This window comes from Rhinatrema bivittatum, chromosome 8 (genome assembly GCF_901001135.1).
Source record: "Rhinatrema bivittatum chromosome 8, aRhiBiv1.1, whole genome shotgun sequence".
NCBI lineage: Eukaryota > Metazoa > Chordata > Amphibia > Gymnophiona > Rhinatrematidae > Rhinatrema > Rhinatrema bivittatum.
Window position 1 is genome coordinate 25,051,199 of NC_042622.1, and position 27,307 is coordinate 25,078,505.

The 27,307-nt window shown below is 44.1% G+C and overlaps 1 protein-coding gene across 4 annotated transcripts in view; it reads left to right on the plus strand.

The window, feature by feature from the left end:
- Positions 1-2,280: 2,280 nt before the first annotated feature.
- The window catches only part of BCAS1 (breast carcinoma amplified sequence 1), a 93,649-nt gene continuing 68,622 nt past the window's right edge, over positions 2,281-27,307 (plus strand). For 3 of the 4 annotated variants that reach the window (XM_029611927.1, XM_029611930.1, XM_029611929.1), the window contains exons 1-3: positions 2,281-2,494; positions 10,636-10,723; positions 11,469-11,553. In XM_029611927.1, the coding sequence (XP_029467787.1) occupies positions 10,646-10,723; positions 11,469-11,553 (163 nt within the window). In that variant the 5' untranslated portion in view covers positions 2,281-2,494; positions 10,636-10,645. Of the gene's footprint in view, positions 2,495-3,006; positions 3,205-10,635; positions 10,724-11,468; positions 11,554-27,307 lie in introns of those variants that run through there. The other variant, XM_029611928.1, reaches the window with a different exon arrangement.

Here is a 27,307-nt window from a genome sequence, read left to right on the forward strand (position 1 = left end):
CATTTTGTTTCCTGGCTCCCGACGTCACGCCTGCTGGAGATCACCCCCGGACCCCCGCTGGACCCCCAGGGACTTTTGGCCAGCTTGGGGGGGGCCTCCTGACCCCCACAAGACTTGCCAAAAGTCCAGCGGGGGTCCGGGAGCAACCTCCTGCACGTGGGCCATATTGCCAATCTTCAAAATGGCGCCAGCGCTACCTTTGCCCTCACTATGTCATACGGGCGATCTCCAGCAGGCGTCGGGAGCCAGGAAACAAAATGGTGCCGGCGCTACCTTTGCCCTGTCACATGATAAGGGCAAAGGGCCACCGGCGCCATTTCTCAATGCAGCCGTGGCCAGAGAGAGAGAGGGAGATCGCATCGGGAACCCCCAATGGACCCCAGGTAATTTAAAACATTTTGGGGGGGTTCGGGAGGGTGGGGGATTTCTTTTAAAGGTTCGGGGTGGGTTCTAGGGTTTTTTGGTGTGCCGGTTTTCCCGCCCTCCCCTGATTTATGATTTTTAACGATTTTTTTAAAACAAAAAAACCCGACGATAAGATTTCCCTCCCCCCCCAGCCAAAATCGATCGTTAAGACGATCGATCACACGATTCACACCTCTAATGATAGAGGTGTTTAAAATAATGAGAGGTCTAGAACAGGTAAATGTGAATCAGTTATTTATTCTTTTGGATAGTAGAAGGACTAGGGGACACTCCATGAAGTTAGCAAGTGCACATTTAAAACTAATCGGAGAAAGTTCTTTTTCACTCAACGCACAATTAAACTCTGAAATTTGTTGCCAGAGGATCTGGTTAGGGCAGTTAGTGTAACTGGGTTTAAAAAAGGTTTGGATAAGTTCCTGGAAAAGAAGTCCATTAACTGCTATTAATCAAGCTGACTTAGAAAATAGCCACTGCTATTACTTTCATCAGTAGCATGGGATAGACTTAGTTTTTGGGTACTTGCCAGGTTCTTATGGCCTGGATTGGCCACTGTTGGAAACAGGATGCTGGGCTTGATGGACCCTTGGTCTGACCCAGTATGGCAACCTCTTATGTTCTTATTGTCAATAGATGATCACAGTATTATGTAATTTATTTAACCATAGTGTTGTTATTGGTAATTAATGGTCTCTAATTACAATTATATGTTTATCATTTTAGCTATTGTTCCACACTTTTAGATAAATTTTCAAAGGGATTATGCATAGAAAATTAGCATACAGATGCAGAAGTAGCCTGTATTTGTATTTATGCTATTTTATAAACATCAAACGTACGTGCATATTTTCAGTTTCATGAGCATAGCACAAACAAGGGGCAATCTGGGCATATTGTATTGCAGGTCAAGAGCTCTGTGTGGAAGCAGCTACTTTGTAAGAGATTTGAATGAATGCATTAGGCAATTTATTCCAGCAATTTTACACCCGCTAATAGAGTTGGACACATTAAATTGGAGTTAACTGTTGTCTGCTATTTTTGGTGAACTGGGGGCAGTTCAGGCTGAATACTAAAGGGTCTAAGTGAATCGGAGATGGACTGGATGAACCGGTGGAGGTATCAGCAAACTGTTGATTTCGTGTATGAACACACATTTTAAAATATACCGACTTCCCTGTATAAATCAGGGTTTTACCATTACATACTGTTTTTTTTTTGCATGTAAAATATACATGCATATGTTTGTAAAACAGAGAGAGTAAGCGATTTCATTGTATTTCAAATATTCGCGCATACTGAGACATATGCGTGTACTTTCAAAGCTGAGCTACGCTATGTTTTATAAACTGTGCAGCCCCTCAGTTTATAAAATACTTGGGTAAATCTCTGGGCATCCACTTACACGGGCAAATCCAGTAACGTGAATAGACTTGAAAGTTACCCCCTTTTAGCTTATGACAAGAAAGCATGTAATATATAAATTGGGAAAGTGATAAACCTATATGATACTCCAAGCTTCATGCAGAATAACATTATTGTTGGATGATTTCAATATTGGCCTATTTAAAGAATATCACAAGCCTCAGAGAATCCAGTTCTGTCTAGCACCAACCTGGATATAAAACTTCTGCACTTCAGTACACCAGAGAGACCAGCAACTGCATTTAATTACTTCTTGGTAAAAGCCCAAGACCCATTAGTAGCAGAAATCAAAAGTTAAAAAAATATATTGGGAGTAATCAGTGCGAAGGGCAGAAGTGGTTTCTTCTGAATATGTCATGCGAAATCACCGCGGCTTCGCAAACAGAAAATAAAGTGATGGGGAACTCGTTTTTCTGGAAAGCTCGTTCTTAATAATAGAACCAGGGATAGCAAACACAAAACTGCTTCCCCTCAGCTGTGGGAGTTATGCAGAGGACTCCACCCAGCAGCAGGTACAGGGCAGAGACTCCCTCCCTCTCGCCAGTGGAGTCCGGAGCTGGCAAAAGAGGCGACTGTGCCAGAAGCCACCTGCGCTGCAAAAGGGATTGATCGTCGCCCAGGGAAAGCAAACCCAAGCCCGTGCCCCCAGGTAAGGCAAAGCTGAGCTCGGACCTCGCCCTCCCTTCTCCAAAGCTGCAGGCTCGCTCGGGACTTCCTGCAGAGGCGTCCAGCTGGAAGGCGAAAGCAAGGCAATCTGGTTTCCACTGGGAAATCCGACATGAAGGCGATTGCTCGCTCTTTTTCGCTAGTCGGTGGCATTCCGACTTTTGAAATTGGAGAAAAAAAAAATGAGAGATTGAGGAGAGATTTCCAAAGATATTAAAATGATGCAAAAGAACAGGATAATAATAGGTCCTGAGCATAAACTGCAGAGATTACTGGGGAAACGTCGATACCAATCTCTCAAGTGTTGTAAAAACTGACGAGGGGCCAAGAGCGTTGTAGGTTGCAGTGGAATCTGCACGAGAAAAGTGCCAGGCATTTCTGGGTTTCTCTTTTTCTCCACTTTGTAATTGACCTAAGGCGGTGTTTGCTTTTCCCTCAGCACTTTTATTTCACACACTACTGCTCTGTGGACATTTGGGTTCCCACCCTTCTCATGTGCTGGCCGAGCCAGGTTGCAGCCCAGAGCCGGGCCCTAGCCTGCTGAGCGCACGTAAGAGGAAGCGGCTCCGCGTGCCCTAAAGGAACCGCGGAACCTCCGCACGCACCTGCTGAGCGCCGGCAGCAGATACTGAGCGGATTGAAGAGGCTTCCTGGCAGCTACCAATTTGCTGATTGAGAGCCAGGCTGCCTGCGGTGAGAGGGGCTTTTTAAGTTCCGTCCTCTTCGGATGCGTTTGCGCTGCTTGGGTTCCGCATTTTTTGTGTTCCTGGAGCAGAAAGGTGGGGGTTACAGATTAGGAAAAGAGGTGGGAGACAGGTTGGACTGACAGGAGAAGAAGGACTTGAGAAAGAGCCTGAGCTCCGGTAGAAAGTTCGCTGTTCACACTTTCCCTCTTATTATCTTATACCTTGCCCTTGGATAGCATTTTAACATAATGATATAGCAATGACGGCAAAACCCACGCTGCCCAGCAAGTTTTTATGGCAGTAACTGCCACTCCATGCAGGTTACCCCATGCCTTCTGTGCCGCACTGTGCAGGTTACCCCATGCCTTCTGTGCCGCACTGTGCAGGTTATCCCCTATGCCTTCTGTTAAGGGTAGTAATTGCCGCTCTGTGCCGGTTACCCCCATGTCTTCTGTTAAGGATATTAACTGTCGCACTGTGCAGGTTACCCCCATGCCTTCTGTTAAGGGTATTAATTGCCGCTCTGTGCAGGTTACCCCCATGCCTTCTGTTAAGGATAGTAAGTGCCGCACCGTGCAGTTTACCCCCATGCATGCTGTTAAGGGTAGTAACTGCCACTGGGTGCAGGTTACCTCCACGTTCCCCTTTCTTAATTTGCAGCCTCTAGCCCTAGGGATCTGCAGTGTTTTATGCCTTTTTTTGTTCATGTACTGTTTTCGTTCTCACCTTCTTTTCCGGCAAGGCATTCCAGGCATCCACCATCCTGTTTGTGAAGAAATATTTCCTGATGTTGGTTGTGAGTCATCCCCTCTGGAGTTTCATTTTGTCACCCCTAGTTCTACAGTTTCCTTTCCAACAGAAAGGGTTTGAATTGCTGTATCATATCTCCCCTGCACTTCCTCTCTTCCAGGGTATACATATTCAGATCCTTTCTCCTCTCCTCATACGTCTTCTGATACAGACATCACACCATTTTGGCTCGCCTTTCTCCGGATCACTTCCATCCAGCCTCTATCCTTTTCTTTCAATAAGATCTCCAGAACTGAACCCAGAAGCCCAAACGAGGCCTCACCAAGGACTTGTTGGCTGGCAGGTAAAACAGACTAACATTTCCATAGCTGCTGAAAAGCTGATGCACACTCTGCTCCAGGGATGGCCAATTCCAGCCGATATGCCACAAACAAATCCGATTTTTCAGGCTGTCCACAGTTGGATATGCACGAGATACGCTGACATGCACTGCCTCCAGTGTGCATATCCATTATGGAGAGCCTGAAAACCAGACCTGGCCATTATTCCGATACATCCCATAAGCATCTGCTGCCTGCTACCATCAGAGACATGGCACTGGACTAGATGAGCCCTCAGTGTGATCCCCGTAAGGACAAACTTGTGTCTCTGCCACAAGACAGCGATGAGGTGTAGAACAGAAATCCATGGATTGATAGGAATTGGACAGGATCCGCAGTGTGAGCGCTTTTGCCATGGCCCCCTGGAACTGGACTGAGACCAACATCTCATTTCACAGAGGCCATTTGACTTAGACCCAGAAGGTTTTGTAAGGCTGTGAGCATTTGCCTGGGACAACCAGTCCCCAGCCAGTGAGCTGAGCTAAGACTTGACGAAATCACAATTTGCAGATAGCGTCAGCAGGGCTTCCGATTTTAGATTTTATCCAATAAACCCTGATAAAATACCCTTCCCCCATGCAAAAAATAAATAAATAATATACGTAGGTGTTTATTAGATAAACTCAGGAAAAACACCGCTTCCCCTAATGCCTGCTCACCCCTTCTTTGCCTTTCCTGGATCCTCTGCTTTCTTTTTTTTTGCCTGTTTCACGTTAACGACTCCTGAGCTGCACAAATGTTATGTACTTGATTCAGCCTGGAAGGGGTACTCAACAATTGCACCTGCGCTGCAAAAACACCGAGTTTTGATAGCCCCACCCTCACCCCGAATAGACCCCCATTTAGCCGGAAAACAAACCCCTAAATTTACAATTAATAAACACCTAGAATCTGAAGCTGAAAGCATCAGTAATTCTAGTCGTATGCTAATTTGTTTTACAGTACGGTGTATTCAACACCAGGTACAAATATTTACAGGGACATGGCAGGTGCTTATCGTAGACAGAGGAACTTCCTGTCCGTTTTTAAGGTTTAGTTTTTCTGCTGTGTATATTCCAGGAGATTATATAAACAAATAGGGAGGCATGCTCTTAATTTTAAACACTTGACTAGCACTATTATTTAACTGACACCTTTTCATTACCTCTTGCTGTGTACAAAAAAAGCAATAAAGTTTACCACAAATGCAGCAGTTGTATTACCTGGCTAAGTAATTGGGTGACCCTGTTTTGCTCAGTCTGTTTGAAACATGGAAATCCCTGTTCTAGATTCAGCCACGTACTGCGCATGTAGTAGGCAGCGGGATCTGGAGCTTCTTTTTAAACACTAGATGGGTATTACAGTGGGAAGGACAAGCCTGCCGTCACCCCCTTCATGGGAAGAGGCTGCTCCAAAAGTTCTGATTCACACGAGCAGGTGACCCTTCGTAAACACGCACGAGATTCATCCTAGGGCCGGCTCACTCCCCCTCCAACTACAAATCTCATTCATCTCTGTGCCTTCCACCCAGCCCCACCAATTGCCTGTAACGGCCTTCCTGAACACGTGCGCCAGGTTCCCTGTCTGGCCAGATTCAAATGAAAACTCACCTTTTTGGAACTGCTTTTAATACCTGAACCCCCAACTCATCCTGCTCATGTAATTGAGTCCTCTCTTAAAAATTGTCCCTCCTCAGTTTAATCTACAAACCTTCTAAACCATTGCCTTGCTGTCATACACAAGGCTTCCTATCTGTTGGTTGTTTTTTTTTTTCATTGCGTGTCCTGTCTGTCTTGATTCGATTACAAGCGCCAGGGGACTCGGGCCAGTGTCACCAGCATCCGGTATTGCATGACACAAATCTCGATAATAGTCCTACTGCCACACGAGAGACCGAGGTTCACTTTCCCTTCCCCCTGGGCTGAAAGAAGGGACGGTGGATACAGCAGAGGCTGCGGTCATGGCTCCCAGGATGGAGTTCAGCCATTACACAGCAGCAAGCCCTACAGATGGGATTCGGGCCACACGCGTACCGGGTTTCGAAGGGAGCTGCAGTCTGCAGCCCCTGGTCAAAAAACTATCTCTGAAATGGCTGGGGTAGAGAGAGGGGGGGGGGGGGATTAAAAACAATACGAAGGGAACCCCATGATAAAAAGAATAAAAGGATTGCATCATCACAGAGAATACTTCCTAAGTCTTATTTGTACTTTATCATCTGTTGTAAATACAAAGTAACAAATAATCGGAGAAAATTCTTTTTCACTCAATGCACAATAAAGCTCTGGAATTTGTTGCCAGAGGATGTGGTTAGTGCAGTTAGTGTAGATGGGTTCAAAAAAGGATTGGATAAGTTCTTGGAGGAGAAGTCCATTACCTGCTATTAATTAAGTTTACTTAGGGAATAGCCACTGCTATTAATTGCACTAGTTTTTGGGTAATTGCCAGGTTCTTGTGGCCTGGTTTGGCCTCTGTTGGAAACAGGATGCTGGGCTTGATGGACCCTTGGTCTGACCCAGCATGGCAATTTCTTATGTTCTTAACATATTTTTTTTAAATCAATCTTATTATTTTTGTAAACTCATAGAAAATGTTTATTGAAAGGATAACAAACACTGTTTAGTTTGTTTCTGAAAGAAGTTTGGCAGGTGATACTCTGCTTGTTAACAGATTTATTTAATTTAGATTAAACCATTCAAGGTGAGGAATAAATAAATCATACAAAATAAGCAATAAAATCAATACATCACATATAATCATCAGAAAATAATAACAATGTATTACAAAACCTAAAAGCCCCATCAAACTATCCAAGGTGAGGAATAAACAGATCATATAAAATAAGCAATAAAATCAATATATCATCATAAAATAATAACAATGTATTACAAAAGCTAAAATCTCCATCAAATGCCAGCCTGTCTCTTTCATCCATTCCACTTCATTACAATTTTACTTCCATCCTCACTCACAAGTGTGTAACTATGATTTTATTTATCCACCTTCTGAATTTAACATAGTTTCCCCCCTTGCCTAATTTCTCTTGGCAATTTGTTCCACAAAATGGGCCCCAAATAGCTGCAGGCTGCACACTGCATCAGAACCAACCCATAATCATTTAAAGAAGGAACCTCTGCAACTCCTGCTGGGAAGATTTCAGTTCCTGCGAAAGCCCTGTAGCAAGAAAGGAAAGCTGCTAGATATATTGCAGGAAGATTGTGATCCATCCATTAGGGCTTTTTGAATTGTATTCTTGCCTTAATCAGCAATCGGTGCAGTTCTTGCAAAATGAAAGTAATATGATCTCCTGGAGGAGATGTTGCTGACAAGGGGGGCAGCAGCAGACCTGAAAGAAAAACTTGGGATAGGAACAGAGAGAGAGAGGATCCTTAGGCGCAAGAGACTGGTAATGAAGCAGTGGGCAGCCTTTACAGCCCAAGGCGTCCGTGATCTGGCTGCACTGTGATTCCTGGAGGACATGGGGGAACCTGCCTGGAGCGGCAGCTGCAACTCTAAAAGGGACACAGTGGGACTAGAGGTTGGGTTCCATGTTGGAATTTGATCTACGTGACTTATTTATATATATATATATTTATTTATTTATTTAACAGTTTTTTTACAATCCACAATGTCCATCCAGTGTCCAGTGCGGGCTACAACAAAAGCAGTCATAAAATCACAATTCTACATAAAACTACAAAATCACAATAAAATACACAGTAACACAACTACATTACAGCTATAAATATGCTTCTATAAAATATAACACTTTTAATTGTCTGCTCAGCAGACCAGATGGGCCTCTTGGTCTTTATCTGCCGTTACATTACTGTGTAAATTTTCGCACACCAGATATCGGTCTTAGCTCTGTATTTTGCAGTGTAAGCGTAGCAGACCCCAAGCAATCCCTTGTACAGGAAATTCTTGACTCAAAAGGCCTTTTTTGTTTAAATATATGTTAACAATAAAACATTTTCGGCCAGATTTTAAAAGGGCCACGCACATAAAAAAAACGGGGGTTATGTGCGTGGTCAGGCCTTGCGCGTACCGCGCGCATTTTAGAACAGGCCCGGCCACGCGTTACGCACCGAAGTGCTGGACCCTGCAAAAAGGGCCGGCTGGGGCCATTAGCCACTGTCCTGGGGAAGCACACGCCCAGATTACATCTGCTCCCGGGGAGCAGTAAGTATTAAAATAAAAAAATTAGGGATAGGTAGGGTTAGGTTAGGGGTCTGGGAGGAGAGGGGAAGAGGTAGGAAGGGTAGGGTTAGTGATAGGAAAGTTCCTTCCCAGTCCATTCCAATTAAAGAGTGGACTGGGAGGGAACTGGGGGGGACCCGTTTGCGTCGCCATGCGTATTTTGCTAAAATTCCCCACCCTGCGTGCGCGAGTCACGGGCCACCCGCACATTTGCGCACAGATTTTAAAATCTGGTGTGCATGTGTGCGTGGCCGTCGAATTTTATGACATGCGCATGCCGGCGTGTGCATGTTATAAAATCGGTGCTTCCGTGTGCGCGTCGGGAACCGCATGTACTTGGGCACGCCATGCGGCTCTTAAAATCGATCCCCTTTGTGTAGAATCAGCTCTAGATTCATTGCTGTTTTTCAAGTCAGTTTGATTTGTGAGCTGTTGGTTTGCTTTGACTACAATCGCTGTTACTGATTGGACAAGACTATTTTGGAAGGAATGGAAACCATCATTGTGAGTTATTCCAGGGTACCTGGATTGCCTACCTGTAATTTACATAGTAACGAATACTGAAATAATATTTCATTGGCACTGAAATCCTACCGTATTAAAATATATATCTTGAAGTAATCCCACATTTGCACTGAGTAGCCGGTCTCTGGGACAGATTGCCAAATAGTGTAAGTTCTGTTAGCGGAAGTCAAGAAAGCCATTCCCGTTTTCACGGATTCAAAAAAAGCACCATGACAAATGTCAGATAAAATAGTAACTTTCTACTGGCTTATGGAAAGCAGTACCTTCTAAACTGATCCCTTCCCATTGCACATGGGGGTTTCAGTAAGCAGGCCTAGTCCAAGCTTATGTACCATCTGCCAGCGTGTGCCAGTGGTACAATCCTTTAGATTAATCTTGTGGTGCCTGACAACAGGTTTACCCAGCACTGATTTATCCTATGGAACTTTCAGAAATGCTTGAGGGTTTCCAAAGGGTTAAATTTTCTACCTGTTGGTTATCGGCTGCAACAGATTTGGAATATTTCTAACCCAAAAATATCGACATAACCTCCCTTTGCTATCCTTACCTCAGGATCATAGTGAACTTGGCTTCATCATTTTAGCTGATTCCACTAATTAATGACATACTTTGGCAATATCTAATGATTTCTGTATCATTTTCATTATATCTCCTTTGGTTTATCCAACAATGTAGCTTCTAGATGCTAATTTTGCTTTATTCCCCTTTGTAAAAAAAAAAAAAACGTTTCTCTTGTTTTGATCAGACTATAACAATATTTACTGAGTGGACCGAAGGTTAGGGGTCTGGGAGGAGAGGGGAAGGTTAAGGGTCTGGGAGGAGAGGACCGAAGGTTAGGGGTCTGGGAGGAGGTACAATGGGACATAGTTCTTCCAATGCTGAAAAAAATATTATCTATGGAATTAGCAACCATTCTGATTCTGATCCACACTTAATCTAAGAAAAAGGAATTTTGTGACTGCAGTTTTTTTTTTTAATCTTTGCTCTGAAAGCGTACTCGATCTCATGAGATTCTGCAAACGTTGATGATGGTTATGGGGCTGAAGTTGAAATTCGACATTTTTATATTCCAGAAAATGTCAGAACAGGGTCAAACTTAAATCCATGACAAATTGGATTGTCACTGAGTGCACTAAAGCTTCGTAAGCCAACTCAGTCAAAGCCGAGTCACAACTAATTCGGCATCCCTTCAAGGAAATCATAATGATATTAAACAGAGTCTATCTTCCAAGACTTTTCCCATTCTATACCTGTGGCAAGCAGGTACATTGTAGAAATGTCTGTGCTGGTTGGAGTTCAGCAAACTGCAGTATATTAGTTGTACTGTCCACGGCTTACAAAAGAAAGGATTATATGAAAAATCATTGTATCATGGCGTGCTGTCCCCAAATAGCAGCACAGCAATAACCTTTCTTCTGAAAGTTTCTGTAAAAATTAAAACATACATCAACCTTTACAAGAAAAGTCACAGCATGGCTTCTCTCAGTGCTCTACAATGCTAACAGCTGTAACAGCTGCAGTTTTCATCTCCTTAATCTATCCCATTTCAACTTCATCACTAATGATGTGCAATTATGTTGGGTTTTGTTTTGTTTTTTAATCTATAGCACAGTGACGATGGGCAACGGAATAAGTGTTCAAGAAGACACTGAAAACCAGGAAAATGAGTTTTCAGCCGATGATAACGATGCTAAGGTACCTTTTGAGACTGATTTTTTACACACTTCTGTAGTTATGAGGTTAAGAGGTACAGAATCAGAGAGCACTTGTCAGAAAGAACGTGCAAAAATGAAATAGTAGTAGCTCGCCTATTCAATAGATCCCTCCTGTCTTCAGCCTAATTCTTCACTTCTATTCCGAATAAGCGATGGCAGGTGAGTGGGCTGTTCAGTCTGCACAGCTGAGATCTGTCCACTTCAGTAGCTGCACTTATAAATTCTCATGACCCTGCCAATGTCTTTTACTTCCCAACTCTGCCCTCCACACTGATCCCAAGCATGCCCAAAATCTGCTACCATCCACGGGGAACCTGAGACCACACTTCTAGCAAGTACCAATTTATGAAACAATCTATGCTTGATTGGACATTTTACCCTCTTGAGTAGAAATATAGGATGATTCCCTGGCTTTCAGCATGCAAAGAAGAAACAGTACAGTAGAGAGAGAGCAATATGGCTGAAGGATTTAATCCAATGCTGCAGTACAAAATCAGACTTGACACAAAGCTGGCTCCAGAGAAGCATTAGATCCAATTATTTTCTAGCAGCACGATGCTGTAAAACTCATTTGATTTGGAACATAAAATCAAACAGCAAATTGTTATAGAGTGGGCATAAATTATTTACTCTCTTAAAGATTCCATATTTATAAGTTTATTATTGTTTCTAATAATAATAAAAATAATTAAATAGGTAAAATGATACATCTTTTCCATTTTCAGCACGCATCTGAACCTAAAAGTCTTCAGAATGGACCGGTGACCATCCAGAATGTCCAAACCATTTCGCTCCAAAGCAATGATGTGGGTATGTACATGAATCGAGCACTGGCTTTATTCTGTCATCTAAAATGGCAAAGAAACCCCCCCCCCCCCTCCAGAAAGCCAGCACTGGCGCAATGGAATTTTATTAGCTTCGGCTAGGACATGCCCAACTCCTGGCAGCTTTGATACTGGGGAATTTCAGAGCAATAAGACAAAGGAGATTTTGCTTACTGGCAAGACTAGCTACAGCAAAATGTACATACACCAAACCCAGTATGCCAGTGTGATAAGGCTGGATGCTTAATGGGGTGGATGGTTTGTGTCTTGTGTCTGAGCTGTGAAATGATTGCCCACTGGATCACAGGTTATTTTATTAGCAGGAATGAGCTGAGTGAATTTGTATTCTGGTCCTGAAATGTTGACTAGGAAAGTATGTTCAAGATGTTTTAAGTTTTCAATTTCATTTGACATTCTTATACCATTCTTTCCAATAACATTTCCCAGGGTACTTTTACATTTACAAGTAATATATGAAAAAATATTCATAACAGCCTGACACATACATCAATAATATCTGCAAACAATTACAATGCATCAATAATAAAAACACAGAACTGCAACATTTATTTATTTATTTACCAATTTTTTCCTATACTGATGTATAGACTTAACCTTCACATTATTAAAATCATACCAATGATAACTCCAATTATCTTATATGTCTCTCTATATTATAAAAATATGACTGGCTCTGCCTGAGCATTGTGTCACAGTCTGCGCATGTGTGGATGTAATAACCTCACCTGGAGCAATGGGAGGGGCTGCAGGCAGAGATGGAGTGGTGGCATAGGCAGTAAAGGGCCAGAGATTGTTACAGCGTCGGCAGTGGAAGGGCTGGTGGGGGTTCTCAGACCCTACCAGTGCAAGACAGACAGAAGAAGGGTGGAAGAGAGGGGAGGGGGAAAGGGAGACAAGTGGGAGATGGTGGGGAAGGAAAGAGTAGTGAGAGAGGAAGTGGAAATTGCAAGGGGGAGAGTGCGCACACTGACACTCTCTTCCCCCCTGACACTCCCCCCCCCCCCCACACACACACACTCACCATCCAAACTCATCCCACTCCCCTTCACATCCATCACACCTTACTCCACACCCACTCCACACCCACACACATACACCCTCACACTACAAATCTCTACCTTCCCTGACATACTCAGTTCCACTCACTCAACTCATTTTCCCATACCCTCTCTCTCGTTCATCCACACACACCCACTCCACACACACACACACACACATATACCACCATTCACACACATGCACCCTCACACTACAAATCTCTACCTTCCCTGACATACTCAGTTCCACTCACTCAACTCATTTTCCCATACCCTCTCTCTCGTTCATCCACACACACCCACTCCACACACACACACACACACATATACCACCATTCACACACATGCACCCTCACACTACAAATCTCTACCTTCCCTGACATACTCAGTTCTACTCACTCAACTCATTTTCCCATACCCTCTCTCTCGTTCATCCACACACACACACACGCATACATGTGCATGCACCACACACATTTATATCTGTATCTCTCTCTCTCTCTCTCTCGATAGATAGATAGATAGATATAGATAAATATATAATATACACATATGTTGGGGGGGGGGAGAGAAGAGAGTATTTCTCTTCACCCAACTCACCCTACACCACTCACTCCCTGCCTATCACACACACACACCCTACTCCACCCTAAAAGAAACATACACACCACCATCCCCACACATGCACATACAGGTGGGGGAGAAAGTGGAGAGTGGAAGGGGGGAGTGCACAACCCCCACCCACAGTTACTACCCTATACACATGCCCCCACCCTAGTCACTCCCTGACACACCTTCCTGATATCCTTCATTTCCTGGCACACTCCCCAGCCCGTCACTCGCTGACACCTCTCCATGTACCCCCACATACACTCATCCCAGTCTTTCCTCAAAACCCCATCCCATACACTCCCACCCTAGTCACTCCTTTATACCTCATTACACATATGTAACCCCTCTCTCTACCACTCCCTCACATACACTGGGGGTCAAAGTGGGGAGAGTGAGGGGGAGAGCAGTCATACACAACCAGCGTATTCCCCATTGATATACACCCCCCCCAAACTCACACCAGTCCCATAACACCCCCCACACACAATACTCACCTTCCTTCCCCCCCCCCCCACACACACAAGGGAGAGGAGGAGGATGTGAAGAATGCAAGGAGGAACGTGTACACCCCCCTGCAGACAGACAGACACACACCTCCCACATCCTCACGCTCACTTCCCCACAACTCACACATATACACGTGGGATGGGGAGAAAGCAGAAAGTACAATGGGGTAGAAGGGGAAACAGTGCACACACTCACCCACTACATTCTCTCACACGGGGAGGATGAGCAGAAAATGAAGGTGGGTTCCCTTTTCCCCCTCTACACCACCTCTCACCTAGCAGTAACACTTACCAAACCCCCACTCTCATCCACACCATTCCCACATGGGCAGGGAGGAAAGGGATAGGGGAGAATGTGGAGAGCACAAGGGAGAAAATGTACACCCCCCCCCCCCCCCGCCATAACACATACCACCTACACCACCACCACCATCATTATAACATAACCACCTCACCCCCCACTACCACTAGGTGCACCCCGTCCCCCACCACCACACACCCCTTACAAGCCTTCTTACTGTATCCACACACGCACATCTACCCCCATTTCTCTACCACAACAGAGCAAGTGCAAGGCGTCCATAATGCACACATCCAGGCCACGGAGACATAAAACACGCTCTTCAAAGCTGCCGTGCAGTTATCACTTTCTCTTTTTTGGGGGGGGGGGGAACTCTTAACATCCCTGCACACTCCGTCAAGGGAGAATGAAAGGAGGGACAGTGTCATGAATTCTCTAGTTCTCTGCCCATCCTTCCTTTCACTTGCCCCACCCAGCCATTCCTCTCCAGCTGGGCATAAACATTGAATTTAGAGTGGTGATGTTGGTGAGGGAAGCAGCCTCTAGTTTATCGAAAAGAAAATTACGTTTTGTCTGGGAAATGCGCACGCTAGTTTTTACATTTAGTGCCGGTTTCCATACGCCTGGGGTGACCAAACGGCTCCATGCCTGCTGCTATTACAGCTGCTTACCATTACTAAGTCACTGCTAGACGCAAGTAGCCTCATACTTGAGAGGCAATCCCTTCTCTGTGGAGCTTAAAATTGAGTCAAGAATCAGACAAGAAAATGAGGAGGTTCGGGGAAATGCATTTATTATAGAACATAAAAAGTTATAATCAAGCTTTAAAAATGGCCTCATAAAGAGCAAGAAACTCTGATTTCCCTATTGAGATTCCTAGGAATTGCGGGAGTGAGTTTCCCTGCATGCAGCTGGAGTGGGGGGAAGGAAGGGTAAAACCAGGACTGGCTTCCACTCCTCCCTGGACATGGAGTTATATGGATACTCTCCAGGTACCGTATCAGTAGCTTGAATAAAGGCTCTGTTCGTGTTCACTGCTCTGTAAGGCAACATTTAGTCACCCCTTGGCACTCTTGGAGCATGCCGCCTCTGGTACTGCAGTATTATATGAGGTCAATAGCAGAATGCCTTGAGAATAGGAAAGATTGCACGACAGCATAAGAGGTACAGTCAACAGGGACGTGGGGTTATATGGTCACTCTCCACGTAAAGGCTCTGAGCCTTATTCAACACAGGTGCTTTCCACAGGAACAGGGCAGGGAAAAGTCGTTTTAGAATTAAGCCCTTGAGTAGTTAATAGGCGTTGATCTTTGGTTGAGTGTGAAGACGGACAACATGAAGAAAGAGCTTCAGCGGGAAAGTCCAATAGAGAAAAAGGCTGCACTGTGCACACCCATAAAGCAAATTCTAGAGGAAAAACTTACCGACTGTGAAAAACCAGTCCGCTCTAGTTTTCATGTTTTTATAATCCTTTGTGGTCAGACTTGGGAAGGGAGGGGTGCTGGAGAGAAGAGGGGATCTTGCGGGTTTATCTGTCCAAGATGATGGAGTAGTAATGAGGAGGACAGAAAGCAAACAGAGAGAGACATCCTGCAAGCAGTCACGCTGTGTGGCTGGCAGCTGGGATAGATCCTTAGCAGCCTGGACGAAATAACTGTGCAGGCAGAGTGGGTCAGTCGGTCGTTTTCTGTCGTCATGCTTTGTGTTACTGTGCAGCATGACCTGTAACAGCATTTAAAAACAGAAGGCAAAAAGAAGTCAGTAAATGCCCCCCATAGGTTTATAATGCTAGAGCAATGAAATAAACTGCAGTAACATTTATTTATTTTATTTATTTAAGAACTTTTAATATACCGACATTCGTAGAACACATCACGCCGGTTTACAATTAACTCAAAGAAAGGAAAATTACATTTAACGGGGAGGTGGGGCGAGGGGAGCAGGCAAGAAAAGGGGAGAAGAGAAGGGCTGGGAACGAGAGGGACTAAGAGTAGAGAACTGAAACTAAGTAAAGAGGAGAAAGTGGAGAGGAACCAAAATAGCTATAGAAACTTACTATGTTTACATCATTGGGAGAGTACATAAAGTAACTGGGCTAGCTATATACATAAATATATTGTAAGGCGAGTTCTGCAAGGCAGTTCTGCAAGGCAGTTCTGCAAGGCAGGGTGGGCCTTGTTAGGATCTGGGTAGGCCTGTTTGAAAAGCCATGTCTTGATGCCTTTTTTAAAGTTGCGTAAGGATGGTTCTAGACGGAGATCAGTGGGAAGGGAGTTCTAGAGGGAGGGGCCAGCAATGGAGAAGGCTCTTTCTCTAGTGAGGGTAAGGTGTGCAGTTCTGAGGGATGGGGTGTGAAGGGTGCCTGCAAGGGAGGTTCTGGTGGGGGCGGTTAGAGGATCGGAAACGTGGCAGTTCTTCGAGCCAGGGAGGGTTGTCTTTGTAAAGCGTGTTGTGTAGGATGGTGAGAGTTTTGTATTGAACGCGGAAAGGGATGGGAAGCCAGTGCAGATCCTTTAGAATGGGGGTGATGTGGTCCCTTTTGCGGGTGTTGGTTATGATTCTCGCCATTGAGTTCTGCAGTATTTGCAAGGGTTTAATAGTTGATGACGGGAGGCCTAAAAGAAGGGAATTGCAGTAGTCCAGTTTAGATAGAATGGTCGTTTGCAGAACTAGGCGGAAGTCCTGGGTGTGGAGGAGGGGCTTACGTTTTTTAAGGACGTGGAGTTTGTAGAAGCCCCCCCTTTATTAGAGACTTAATGTGGGGTTTGAAGTTTAGGCATTGATCTAGTGAGACGCCTAGGTCTCTTACGGAGTGCAGTGGGGTGAGGGCTGCGGCAGAGTTATGAGGGGTGGATTTAGATGTGTGTTCCGGTTGCTTAGAGATGAAGAGGATTTCGGTTTTAGATGTGTTTAGTGCAAGGTGGAGGTTAGATAGTAGGGAATTGATAGAAACAAGGCAAGATTCCCAGAACTGCAGGGATTCCATGAGGATTTTTTGAATAGGGATAAGGATTTGCACATCATCAGCATACAGGAAAAACTGCAGGCCTAGGTCAGAGAGTAGGTGGGACCTTCTGAGGAGAAAACCACATTTCCTTAGAAAAGAAGTTTTCTCTTCGCAAGATGGATGAAGCCATGGGCCTCTGACAGGGGAGGATGCCCGCTGCGGCTGAAATAAACGCTGCTTTCAGGGTAACCTGTATCAGGGGGCAGCCGAGAGATATCAGGAATTCAGGGTCAGAAAGTTATTTCCTACTCTCTGTGCAGAGTCCCCAACTGTCATTAAGGTCTCACAACGTGGAGGGAAGGTCGGCAGTGAGTGAGAGTTAGGAGAGCAGAGAAAGACAAAAGACAAACGTCAGCTCTTGTGCAAGAGAGAGAGAGAGAGGAGGGTCATATCGCGCAGGCATTGGCTTCTTCATGAAATGAGGGTGGGATGAAGGCGTTTTAAGGAGCTCTTTCTGATAAAGCAAGAGGGCCCAGAGGCGGATACCACGAGACCAGTCATGCCCAGTATTCCGAAAGCGCTGGTTAGGGCTCTGCCAGCTCTCTTGCTCCGACCTGCTCATTCTGCTTGGACCTGTCAAACGCAAACTAGTCAATAAAAGTATTAAAAGTCAGTCCGATGAAAAGATATCCCATTATACATATATGTATGTATATATATATTGTTTTGTTTCTTTGTTTAACCTTTATTAGAGTGCATTCCAGCGGACTAAAATGGCAACTTTGCTGCGTTATTTTAGAGAAAGATAAGAAAGTAAAAATGAAAAAGAAATCGCAAGGCGCGAAGAGCTATTTCTCCAGTCACTCCAGAGCTGTGGGTTTGCAGAATGCCCACACCCTGACAAGTCTGCAAACCCACAGGTCTTTAATACCTGCAGACATTCCTGTGGCCTGCGGGTATCAGCAGTGTACCTGACTCACCAGGTGCAATTCCAGGCACACCTACAACCTGCCAAGCTGCAGGTGGATTGAGGATTTCTTGGTGAAGCATTTTGGGTCCTGGTTTATCATAGGATTTTCTCCTCTTTTGTGCTTGTGGAGGGCACGATAAACTTGCCATAAAAAAAAAAAAAATCACACCCATTATTGTTCTGCAGAAAACGTGCAGGGTGGCAAAACTGACAGAGTTACGTAAGGCCCACCACTCATGTTTAGGTTTTACAGCTTTCTGTATCTGAGAAAATGACTGCGCCGGAATGGAATGACATGCTGGAGGCAGGAGCACTACAGCAAAAATAATACATCTCAGAAAAACCGTTTCAGAGTTATTATTATTGCTGCCTGTTGATAATCTGGTACTTGCATGGAAACGAGCAACGCCAGCATTGCATTTTTTGCCTGCTGCATTCAGTATTCAACGTAAGACTGTAATTCAAGTGTCAGGTCAATAAAGGCATCCTGTGCCTTCTGGATTACTCCAGGGACACAGAACACCAAGTTAAACAAACACACACTGTGCCATGCTGCCACGTGCATATCTCCGCTTCCTCCTTTGTGGCGTGTCAGTTAGACACTTGTGCAGCCAAATCCACAGATTTGAAGGAATCCGAATTAAGTAAACGATCAGGTTCGTCCTAAGCCCAGGCAATGCATATCCGCCTGCTTCCCTCGCTTTGCAAGCCTGCCTGCATACTTGCTGAGTTCTGTCGTCAGAAACCCACTGGAGAAGAGAGGAGCTTAAAAGGAAGGCCCTAGCTGTGTGCACCCCCCCCCCCCCGACCCCCGCCAGCAATCCCTCTCTCTCTCCTATTGGTTCCCAGCAAGCACCAGTTCATTTTGCCCCATCTTCTCCCAGTCCTGTCACCAGATGTCTGTGTATTTTAGTCTCAGAATGGCTTTTGGCATGCCCAAGAGTGAGTCATGTGCAAATTCACATGACCCTCCAAGAGAGGCAGCACCTGATGTTTATTTTTCGGGCAGTGCTAAACTAGATAGAGAGAGAGGTGCAGGTTAGTTTGTCAGATACCAGGGCAGGGGACTCATCAAACATCCAAAGCAAAAATGCACCCACTGCATACTATGTAAGATTTTAGGGATCTGACAGGGACAAAAATAACATTGATTTTGCTTTGTGTTATTTCCCTTCAGAAATGACACAAAAAAACAATGAAATGTCATTTTGCTTCTGTCGTTCAGCGGGTGCTATGTCGTTTTAGAGCTTAAGAAAATTTAAACAAGCAAAATTTGACCTTACATTAAACTTTTATTATTTGTTTTATGCCGCGCAGAAGAGTACAAAAAGGGATGCAGCTCACAGGCTCAGCTGTACCTGAGGAATTAGGACAGATGTAGAAACACGTGTATTTATTTACACAATCCAGAAAACATCTGTTTTGGTTTCCTTCTGTCTTACAAAAAGAATTAGGGGAAACCAAATCACTTTTTCTCTTGACTTAACAAGTTCCCTGATAATCAAATGCAGTTTTTTTGTGGCAAACAGGAGTTTACTTTTGAGGAGATCGGTCATCACTCACTATTATATCCAGAGAGAAAACGCAAGCTCATTATCTGAGCATGGCATGTGTGACATGGCAGACGCATCATTAGGAGCCTGGGGGCTGAAAGTGTTCAAAAAGCTATTTTTAAATACAAAAATATGTTTGCAGAGTAAGTATATTTACTTTGTTAATCAACTTGAACAAATGTAATCTTTCTTCAGGGACCTCCCTGGGGAACACTTTTACTCCCAGATCTCCTTTTCCTTCTCCAAGGCAGTCCACTTGGCCAACAGGATGCCGGGGTTCCTTCTAGTGGAGAGGAGGATAAACCTCCAGGGCCCTAGGCTCATGGGGGCGGGGACATGCCCACCGTTTCTCACTTCCTTCCATCTCCCTTTTGGTCCCAGCACTTACAATCGGGATGTCCTTGCTTTCGGGCACGTCTGATTCTGAAATAAGACGCTGGGACCCTCTGGCAGGGTGTTTAACAAAACGTTACGGCAACCAAAATACTGAAAGTCCAATTCAGAACAAAACGTTTTCCAGATTTATCTTCTTACACAACCTAAACAATATAACCTGCCTTTTTCTCTGTTTAGTTTCTTGACTCAGTGTCCCTTTGGCTGGCAAGAACTAGGAAAAGACCCAACGCTCCTGGATGCCAGAGAGTGGGCACCTAGCTGGGCTAGGATCGCCTTATCTCTTCCTCTGATGTTAAATTGGCACTTCTGGTGGTAAAAAGTCCCCAAAAATGTTCAAAACCCCAAATTCTCTCCCCCCCCCCCCCTTCTTAGTGGGCAAGGAACTGATGACATAAATTCCTCCCAAAGTAAAGTGGAAGACAACTCTGCCAAAATCCTTCTCTCTGCTTTCTCCGTCAGGTCACCGCTGTCCCTTCTTAGCTGGGCGGAAGGAAGCCCAACACCTTCCTGACCTCCCAGGACAGTGGCAACAGACCGTCTCAGGCGAGAGCAGGATCCAAAAACTACGTCCAGGCAAAAAAAACAAACCCCATCAGCTGTTCTCAAAACCCGTTAGCCACTCCCAGAGACCGAGGGGCGCTTAAGCCAGGGCTACGTCTCTGTCCCCAGGCCTAGAATGGGGAATCGCCTCCAGCAATTCCCCTGCTTCCTCAAGACTCCAGCTCAAAGACCACACTACCACTCCCAGTGCACATCTGGCTTTTATAGTGCACTGCTGACCAATCCGGCCGGACGAGGTGCCTGCAGGGACCATCTGCCAATACTAATTCCCAGCCTAGGGCTTAAACCAGGGACAGAAGGTCCCTACTTAAATATAGCTTGCTGTCTTGTAAGATGGAAGGAAAGACTGTGGTACAAGGATTTCTTCAGGGAAAAACAATTATCTGTGTTCCTCGGTGCCTCAAGGTTACTCCGTGCTTTTTGCACAAAAAAAGAAGCAACAGCCTGAGGCCCCTGAGTAGACAGGGTATCAGAATTGGCGACAACCAATGCCTTTAGATGTGTTTAGGGCTGTCTGAAAGTCTTCAAAAAATAGGTTCATCAAACAATTTGGTGAATTTAGGAAAAACGTTTTAAGGTTTTGTCGAATCGGGTCATCGTACTCGTTTGAATCTTTTTGACGGATGCAGAGCAGACTGAGTGGGAACGGTGGATCCATTTTGGCTGTTTCAAAACTTCAAAATGAAATTTTTTTGGATATTTTTCAGATTTCCCCAAATCTGTAGCTATAAAGCAGATGGGTTTCCCTTCTCCCAGCACGCCTAGATTTTCACACATCTCTGTATGTGATGATAAATCTTAGAATTACTAGAGTTGTCTTTCTCAGTCATTTAACATTCAGCAAACAATACAGGAATAGCCTCTCTCTCTTTTGTATCTTGACAATACAAGTCCATGTGTCAATAAGTTTGTATAACCTGTGGGTGTTTCCTAGCTAGATATTTGAATGATTAAATGTATTTGGCTTGGCTTATCTATCTTGTAACTACTTTCGCACTGCATCTTTTCTAAATGAAATACAGCAGCAGCACACAATGAATAGGTAGGTATAATTTCTGCTGTAGCTGTATTTTGAAAGGGGGCTCTTTTAGATGACATTGCAAAATATTCATAGTAAACAAAAAGGTCCAATAGTAAAGGCATTCAGATACAGGGCATAGTTGGAAGGCATTATTAGTACAATTTCTCTTTGGATGCAGGGACACATTATTCCACATCCGCAATATTTTTCTGTGTGTGATAGGGCAATACAAGGTGCATAACAAGATAAGCCCTGTTAAAGTCTAGTCAAACATAATTGGCAGTGCCCTAGAGCAAACATACAAATATGAATTAGAGTAAACTTTTTGCAAATCTTCAGTGAGGAATTTGAATGACATGGGGCCTGAATCCCATGCCTGAGGTCATTAGGAACCTCCTACTAGGGATGTGCATTTGTTTGAAATGAATGGGTAAAATGCGGTGAATAAGACCATTTTAATTTCATTTGTAGACCCTGAAAATGAATTGAGGGTGCCTACAAATTTAATCAAAAAATGTTATTTCATTTGTTTCCAATTCAAGTCTATAGTACATTGAAACGTGCTGCAGTGAGACTGGTAGCTATAGCAACCAATCAATGCTTGTGTCATATAGCAGCTGGCCCAGAGCCAAGGCATGAAAAGTAGGTAAGTAGATCAAATGAAGCACTAATCAAGGTGAAGCATTTTTTTAATTAGCCTATAGCTGCCATCTGGATCAAGTGACACTGATGTCCTTCAAAGAAACTCCATTTTATTTGTTGGATTTCAGAAGCAAAACTGATCTTTTTAGAATTTCTCTTAAAGTCAAAGAAAAGCTTTAAAAGTAAGGAGGAGAATGTTGGCATTGGCAAAGGGCTTTTAAAAAAAATTTTCATTGTATTCACAATGTTCTCACTGTGAGAAAGAGAGACAGAGACACTTCTCTCTGCTCAGTGGGACAGGGTAGTAGACTGGAGATACAGAAGCAATGAAAACTTTTTTTTTTCCTCTATGACTGTGCAGACAGATTGCAGTAAAGAAAAGTGCAGCTCTGCCAGTCTTCTCAGTTTATTCTTTTTTCTGACAGTATTTTTGTGTGTTCAAAAGGAGTAGTCCTTAGTGCACACATACGCTGTGTTTGTGAGTATGAGAGCAAAATGTTTGTACATACTGTGAGGGATATCTCTAGAAAGACAGAAACTGAGTTTGTGCCACTAGCAAGCTGCTAACTCTGCTTGGCAAGTTGGCAATGCTTATTAAACACTGAAGTATACTCAGTCTGTCAACTTGATTGAGTTTGTTCATCAGACAGATATTCAACCAGTATTAGAGTGGTGCTGGTAAGTAATGTAGTATCAGTAAAGTATATGTGACATCAAAACTCTCATTAACCACTTCCAGTTCCATCATACCACTGTGAGGAAAGGGAAGAGGAGGGAATGGCGATGGGCAGAAAAATGTCAGTGGCAGAGGACTGAGAGTTCTTGTAGAGTCAGCCCAATCTGTGAGAAATACAAGCAGTAGCAGCAATGAGAAAAAAGGGAGTCCTACCCCTAAACTAAAAAGAGACTTTTCTAGCAGCTGAAAGCCAGAGATAGAAGCCAGCTCAATCCATAAGAAATTAAAATTGGAAAAGCATGTGCCACCACTGCCTGTTCTGCTTCCTCTTGCTTTGGAGTCAAGGCAAAGGGAGGGAGAGCCATCCTAGGCTGGCTTTAGCAGGGCAAGGGCAAGAACAGGCAGCAGAAGTGCAATAATGGATTTCTAAATTTCAAAAAAGACATAATGGAGGCAGTATTTTCAAAAACTGATTTTCAGAATCAGAAGAACTAGTATTTGAAGAGAATTTTGGAGCTTTATTTAATAGCATTTAATATATGTATGATGTTGAGTAGAAGAGGATGTCCCTATGCCTGACCCAGTCATATCATATTAATATTATTCATTATTTATTTGCAGGTATTTGTATATTATTTGATTATTTACAAAATGTATAACCCACTGATTCACAAACATCAGTGAGGAACAAGTAAACATACATAATGGAATCTCAATAAATTAGAGAAAAGACATATCTTGCTCATGTAGCGGCACTCATTCAAACCGATGCCCATGCAAGTCATCCCAAGAAACACTGAGCTCCTTGTGCTGAGCCACTAGGTAGCAAAGGCCAAGGAAAAGAGATGTGGGTTCAGTTATTTCCTGAACTTCAACAGTTCATTCTCCCTTTTTAAAGTCTTGGGAAGCTTGTTCCAAAGAACAGGTCCTGCCACCCCAAAAATGCTTTCCTGTAATTCTTTTAATCTTATTGACTTATGGGATGGTACCTCCAAGAGATGTTTCTCAGAGGAACATAAATTCTAAGGATAACTATAGCACAAAATTTTATTAAACAAGACATTAAAGAACCAAACCGTGAATAGCCTTAAAGACTAGAACTAAAGTTTTGAACCTAATGCGCCAGTATATTGGTAACCAATGAAGGCTGACCAATACAGGAGAAATATGGTCATGCCTAGAATACGCAGAAATTATTTTTTGTTATTAATAATAATGATATTTTGTGTCCATAGTGCTAACCTCCCATCCATATATGAGGATGCTAATACACTTATTATGCATACCACCACTTCTGATGTGAATATGCATGTAGTTGATTTCAGGTCCTTTACACTGGACAAAAGCTTCTGCAGTGTGAGGTACCAACATTATGGTATCAATATTACATTTGGATAATGAATTTCTAAGTAAGCAAGAGCCAGAACTAGAATCTGAGATTTGGCTCCTTAGGTGCTAGGTTCCTTCGTGGGCCATCCCTTATGTCGAGCTGGGTGAGCAAAGGGTTGGAAATCCCTGGCTGTCTTGGCCCAAAGCCATCAGAGGACTTGAAAGCCAAAAGTCCTGGCTTCCTCAGTTCCTCTGGATCCTCCTCACTGGTTCCTGATCCTCACCTGTTCCTGGCTGCAAGACTCGGAAGTATTCCCACTATTGTCTTTTTCTGTCTAAGTGTACTGCCTTCCCTTTTTTGTGGCATAGATCAATAGTCAGTGCAGGACGGAAAGTCATGCTGTGGCGTTGGAATCCCAGGAGCTCTTGAGTGGAGCAGTAGATGGAAGGCATAGCGGCTTCGCATGTCGCCGGAGTGGACAATGTACAAGCAGATTTTCTCAGCAGGCAACAGTTGGACTCCGGGGAATGGGAGTTGTGGGGAGATGGGAGAGGTAGATCATGCTGACAGTGTTGAAAGCAACCCCTACGAAGAGCAAGCAGAGTTGTTGGGAAGAGTAGGTCTTCTTGAAAATCAATTTGCCTTTACTGGGTTTCCCAGAATTTTCATGTGAGTGGCAGGATGACTGAATGCACCTTCGGGGCCTTGGTGCCATTTTGTCCTGCTGTACTCCTTATGCTACTTCTTGGGAGTCTTGCTGCCACTCTGCCTTGCGGCCATACCCCAGACTCTACACCTTGGGGTCTTGCTGCCACTCTTCCTTGATTTTATATCCCTTGTGCTCACTTTGGGGTCTTACTGCCAATCTGTTTTTTTTTTCTGCTATACCCTTAGTCCTACACCTTTGCGTACTTTCTGAAACTTGGCTTTGCTGCCACATGACTCTATACCTTGGGGATCTTACTGCTTCTTTGCATCACTGTTATATCCCTTATGTTACACCTTGGAGATCTTGCTGCCACTCTGCCTTGCTGGGGTCTTTCTGCCACAACCTAGATTCTACACCTTAGGGGTCTTTCTGCCACTCAGCATTACTACCATACCCAGACTTTACACCTTAATGGTCCTTAGGAAAGCCCTTTGAAAACTTGATTTATTCTCCCTCCCATGGGCCTGGAATCCCTGCCAGAGAACCTCCTCAGGTAGGGCTGTTCCCAATTGGTCCTTTTCACTGACATTTGTCAATGAAAGAACCAATCCCTTCAGGACAGCCTTCTTGGGATGTTTGCCACTGTGGGTGGATGCTTTGCATCTCTCATGATGCCTTGGGTGTGCATGCCACTCTTTGTGTTACTTTTTCTCTCTATTGATGCCTTGGAGATTTTCTTGTCATTTTTGCTGCTTCATTCCTCTCTTGGTGCCACCTTGACCCTTTTGTGCTGCCTTTGGGGGTGCATATCACTGTTGGTGCCATCTTTTGAAGCCTTGGTGTATCCGTGACCTGCCACTGCTTGTATCCTTTTCTCCCTTTATGGTGCCTTAGGTTATTCATGTCACGTTTGTTACTATTTTGCCACAGTCTGGGTGCCTTGGAGTTCTCTTCCTCCTTCTGATAATGTATACCCATGTTTCATTAAAATTGATTAGAAAACTCAAATTTTGGAGCTCAAAATAGACAGCATTGCTTACTTCCCCCATTTACTTGAATGGGAAACAAAAAATGAATGGAACGAATAAACAAAATTTGTTTTTTATTTCAAACAAACCAAATGAATGGAGGTGACTACGAACCAAAACAAAAGTTTTGCAACTGCACACAGAGTTGGGAGGAGGGAAGGCAAATTACAGTATGTGATAAGAGAGTTCATATCAGACAGTCTGCCTTTTACAGCATGCAGATGTCCTCCATGCAGGCAACCTATGATAGCAACTGAGGTTTGAGCTGGATCCATTGTGTTCACCAATCTCAAATGTACAAAAATTGTATGGTCTGAAAACAGTAACTTTTTCTTTCAGAATTTCTTAGAAAATTCAGTTCCATTTTAATTTTTTTAGATCTTTCCTTCAGTTGTGATATAGGAGTCATCATTGGTGGGGGGGGGGGGAGAAAGGGGAGGAAAGTAGAGATCTGTCACTCATTGGGGCTGATGCAATATCAGCGTGTAGAAAGTGGGTACTCAACACTTAACGCCCGCTTTCTTATCGTGCACCCAACCACCTCTCCCAGGGACCTGATGTCATATTTAAGAACATAAGAACATGCCATACTGGGTCAGACCAAGGGTCCATCAAGCCCAGCATCCTGTTTCCAACAGTGGCCAATCCAGGCCATAAGAACCTGGCAAGTACCCAAAAACTAAGTCTATTCCATGTTACCGTTGCTAGTAATAGTGGTGGTTACTATCTAAGTCAACTTAATTAATAGCAGCTAATGGACTTCTCCTCCAAGAACTTATCCAATCCTTTTTTAAACACAGCTATACTAACTGCACTAACCACATCCTCTGGCAACAAATTCCAGAGTTTAATTGTGCGTTGAGTAAAAAAGAACTTTCTCCGATTAGTTTTAAATGTGCCCCATGCTAACTTCATGGAGTGCCTCCTAGTCTTTCTACTATCCGAAAGAGTAAATAACCGATTCACATCTACCCGTTCTAGACCTCTCATGATTTTAAATACCTCTAAGTGAAGGAGTGAATAAATTAATATTAAGTGCATAAGGAGATTAGGTTGCACCCTCAGAACCCGCGTCCAACTGCGGGTTAAACAGTGCGCTTGGCTGAGCGCACTGCATTTCATCATTTAAATGAGCTGCTGCACTAAAAGGACACGCTAGGGAAAATTGTGTGCCCCTAGCGCGTCCTTGACATCGGGTGTCTAGAAGACATGGCTGGGCACCCCTGCCCTCCCCCCCCCCTCCCCCCAAGGTCTGGTCCGAAAGGCTAAGCGGTCCAGCTCAGATCCGGGGAGGTGCAGTATCTGAATGGAGGTCCTTAGGAAAGCCCTTTGAAAACTTGATTTATTCTCCCTCCCAGGGGCCTGGAATCCCTGCCAGAGAATCTCCTCTGGTAGGGCTGTTCCCAATTGGTGCTTTTCACTGACATTTGTCAATGAAAGAACCAATTCCTTCAGGACAGCCTTCTGAAAGGTGATTGGTCCTTTCCCTG